This window comes from Nannochloropsis gaditana (assembly GCF_000240725.1).
Source record: "Nannochloropsis gaditana CCMP526 unplaced genomic scaffold scaffold230, whole genome shotgun sequence".
Lineage (NCBI taxonomy): Eukaryota > Eustigmatophyceae > Eustigmatales > Monodopsidaceae > Microchloropsis > Microchloropsis gaditana.
The window spans coordinates 7,447-11,225 of NW_005803723.1; the positions used below are offsets into that span (position 1 = coordinate 7,447).

At 51.4% G+C, this 3,779-nt stretch overlaps 2 protein-coding genes across 2 annotated transcripts; both read left to right on the forward strand.

Moving 5' to 3' along the window:
- Positions 1-206: 206 nt before the first annotated feature.
- On the forward strand, positions 207-1,160 carry NGA_0118300 (uncharacterized protein; the record flags this gene model as incomplete). The annotated part of the gene is made up of 2 exons (XM_005855310.1): positions 207-329; positions 1,155-1,160. The coding sequence occupies exons 1-2, from the start codon at positions 213-215 to the stop codon at positions 1,158-1,160; spliced, it is 123 nt and encodes a 40-aa protein (XP_005855372.1). The 5' UTR covers positions 207-212.
- A 1,419-nt stretch (positions 1,161-2,579) lies between these two features.
- NGA_0691120 (ankyrin repeat and kh domain-containing protein 1) lies at positions 2,580-3,269 on the forward strand (the record flags this gene model as incomplete). Its single annotated transcript, XM_005855311.1, has 2 exons — positions 2,580-2,930; positions 3,031-3,269. The coding sequence occupies exons 1-2, from the start codon at positions 2,606-2,608 to the stop codon at positions 3,267-3,269; spliced, it is 564 nt and encodes a 187-aa protein (XP_005855373.1). The 5' UTR covers positions 2,580-2,605.
- Positions 3,270-3,779: the final 510 nt, after the last annotated feature.

The following is a 3,779-nucleotide window of genomic DNA, read 5'->3' on the forward strand; positions in this document are numbered from 1 at the left end:
CCTCTGTGTTTCCTCCTTGTTCAGGGCTCCTGTTCCCTCCTTGTGTCTTTTTCGGTCCTATTCCGCGCAGTGGCTTCTCCCTCCCCTTGCCACTCTCTTCTCCACTTTCCCGCCCTCCTCCCCTCCCTCCCTCGCACCCTGCCTCCTTCCTCGCTATCGGGTGTTTTCGTCCTCTACCACCAACTTGACGTCCTCTGTGTGCAGTTGCACTCATGAGCCTTCCTTGTCACCCCGACCGCCCCTCTTCCTGTCTCTTTCCCCTTCTTTCCCCCATCGTCCAGGATGACGAGCGGAGGAGGAAAGACGTCCAAACCTTCTTCGCTTTGAGGGTACGCGATCCTCGCGCAATACTTATCTCCGCCCTCCCTTCCTCTCTTCCTCTTTCTCTCTTTCCCTTACCTTTCTTATGTGTCTCTCCTACTTTTCCTGTACCTGCATGTCCTCCTTCCCCCTCTTCCCCTCCTACAATAGCACTTTTTCCCCTCTCGTTCAGACCACAATGCTTTAAACCTACCTCCTACCCTCCCTCCCTCCCTCCCTCCCTCTCTCTCTCCAGGCGGATGCCCTCGCCTCCCTTCCCGCCTGGGCCGGGCGAGATCGGCCTCCGGTTGATTTGGAGAAGCTTTGGCCGCATTATCGTGGGATCGTGGCGAAATACCTGCCAGAGAAATTGGTATGGTAGTTTTTCCCATTTTCCCTCCCTCTTTCCTCCCCTTCCTCCCCCCTTCATAACTATGATTCCTGCTGCTAAAGGACCTGAGCTGACGGAGATGGAAGATCTTCTGCATCTTTTTCCGTGTCACACGTCTTATTTCGTGTGGAGTGACAGGGTGGTGAGGTCGTGACTTGGAATACATAGCGGGGGCGGATGTGTTGATGAAAGAAGAAGGAAAAGCGAGAACCAGATGAGGAGTGAAAGAGATCGCGCGGGCAACTTTTTACGAGAGACAGAGAAGGCGAGGCGTCGACAGGGACCAAAAAGGAATGAGCACCGTGGTGTGGTTTGGAAAAAAAGAAAATCGATTTTTTAAAGAATGAAGAGGAGGGGATATTTCAAGGAAGGAGGGCAAAGGACCTAGATGAACGGAAAATCATGCGATCCACCTCGTTTACAATCATACGTCATGCGGTCTGTCTGAATCTGATTGAACCAGAGCTGAATAAGAAGATATAGGTGTGTTTCTACGGCATGCGACAATAGCGTCAGATGAGAACTGATCTCGCAGAAGAGGCGAGGAATGCAATGTACATAGAAAGGATAGCTTAAGAGTTTAAAGAGGGGTCGCAAATATGGAAGAATGATTGCAGTGTTTCAAAAAAGGAAACACAGGCGATATATGTGGAGGGAGAAAATTTCAGAGCAGGGATGACGAGGAAGGCCTGTCACTTGTAAGGCAATGTACGCATATTTAAAACCTTAAACAAATTAATAAATATCTACACCTGAGTTAAAGCTGTAGGCTGTTAACAAGCATGTGAATTAAATTTGCAGTTGGTCCACGTGTAAATTTGTCAGACCTCTGTTGTGGTATCGGACTTTTCACTGCGCCCGTCAGGATGGTGTGCGTATATCCCGACGGAATCTTCTACTCAAATGGGGCCCCAGAAAGGGATGACGAGGTGATCATGGTACATGCCCATCAGTCTAGTACGAGCTCTATTAGGCATATGTAAGGGAGAACCACCGACAAGAACGGGGGACATAGCAATTGTATCACTGGTCCAAGTCGTTCTGACGCTACAAAACCTTAACCTTAAACCTGAACCCTGACCTTCGACAGAAAAGCCCGACACCACCCTCCACATACCCAATGGCCTTAGTCAGCAATGGTGGCCCTTTGGTAGTCGACGAGACACGAACACTTGGTGCCTGTAATGTCCTGATAGACTCAATAGTCGTGGATCTGTGTTGTCGTTTTGCGAGCGAGAGGACTTGAAGCAATGGTGTGTGCAACAATCAGCTTCAAAAAATTCCGATCCCCATGCCAGAGACCGAACATGCGTCGTCGGCCTCAGGCGCAGAGTCGCAGTGTCGCCCCCCCCAAAGGTGAAATGAGGCGCTCTTCGACAGAGAAAGAGCACACCATCATAAATCACTCTTTGATGACCAGGTGGTATATTGTGAAAAAGACGACCTATCATGCAAAAAAAAAGTGCGGCCCGCATACTTCCTCATGCTGTCCGTCTCGTATAGTCTGCCCACCGGGGTTTTTTTGGCGTGTGATGTAGGAAGGACGACACAGTGGCTTGCTTACTTTTCATTAAATTGACCTTATGACTAGAATTTAATATGGATAAACGTATCTATGTGGGAATTAGCTGTGTATAGATGAGTTACATGTCTCAATCAAGGCCTTTGGGACCTTGCCTCGAAGCGCCTCCGTCCTGACACGAAGCGTCCACCACTCCCATACAACTCGGGCTATCCTAGCCTGCACTAAAGGTAGTTTCACGTGCTAAAGGGTTGAATATATTTAAAAAAAGGAATGGCATACCTGCTTCTTTTGCCGGACCCGTTTTGTCCTTTCTCACCTTCACCCTTCCTCCCCCTCTTTCCTCTTACTCGCGTCCCGGACGCCCAGACCCAAGACACTCTGAAGACGGCATGGGATGGTGTCCAATCCATAGATGTGTTTTCCGGAGGGATCTACCCGCCCTTTGTCAAATCCTTTCGGAAACACCTCGCGTTCCACCCTCCGCAGCCACCTCCTCGCTCTCCTTCCCCTCGTCGTATGTCCTTCCCTCCCCCACCACCCTCCGGCTTCCTACCTCCTTCATCGACGAGCCCAGCGCCTTCAATTGCACTGCCTTGATGCTGGCCGTGGGCGAGGGGCTGGGTGCGATGGCGATGATCCTGGTGGCCCACGGCGCGGACGTCAACCTCCGCGACGACAACGGACTAAGTGCCCTCTATCTCGGGTGCATGCGAGGTGATGATAGCTTTCACCCTTTCCCATCTGCCTATGCCTAAGAACTTCTTCTAGATCGTGACCTTCATGAGCTTAGCCATCTTCTTTATTCCCCTCTTAGGTCATGCCTCGATCGTTTCCTTCCTTCTCTACAAGGGTGCCGACCCCACGGTCACGTCGCAGAGGGACAACACTTCCTGCTTGCACATCGCGGTCCTCCACCACTACGCCCACTGCGTCCATGCCCTCCTTCACGGCCTTCCACCCGACCTCCGTCAAGCCCTCCTTCAGCACAGGGACGCATTTGATCACACCGCGTTAGACTACGCCGTTGGTGGGTGCATCCATCAGAATTTTTAAAAATTGTATGCTTATGTCTTACGTAACGTCGTTCTTCTTCGGCCTGAGTTTGCTGCTTCTTGCATCTCTCCGTGCTTCACACTTTGTGTTCCCCTCACCCTCCTTCCTCGCTTCTTCCTCCTCGCCCGTTCTGGACTCCCCCCCTCCTCTTCTTTTATCCTATTATCCTATTCGCCCCTTTCGTTGTCCCTCTGCCCTGCGCATGGATTCGATCGTTACTAAGCTCACGCACAAAATATCTTTTCCGGCCCATCCTCCCCCCTTCCCTCCTGCCTTTCTCTTCTCCCTCTCGCTTCCTCTTGCAGAAGCCTCCTTCGTTTCCTCCTTTGCGTCCGCTCATCACGCTTCTTACTCTTCATGTACTTTGCTTTATCTCCCTCTTGCTTCCTTCCTTCCTTCCCTCCCTCCCTTCCTTCCTTCCTTCCTCCCGCCCGCCCGTCCTCCCCCGCTTTTTTGCAGCCAGAAAGACTACCCGGATTGGATGCAGCTCCTTGGCTTTCTCAATGGTCT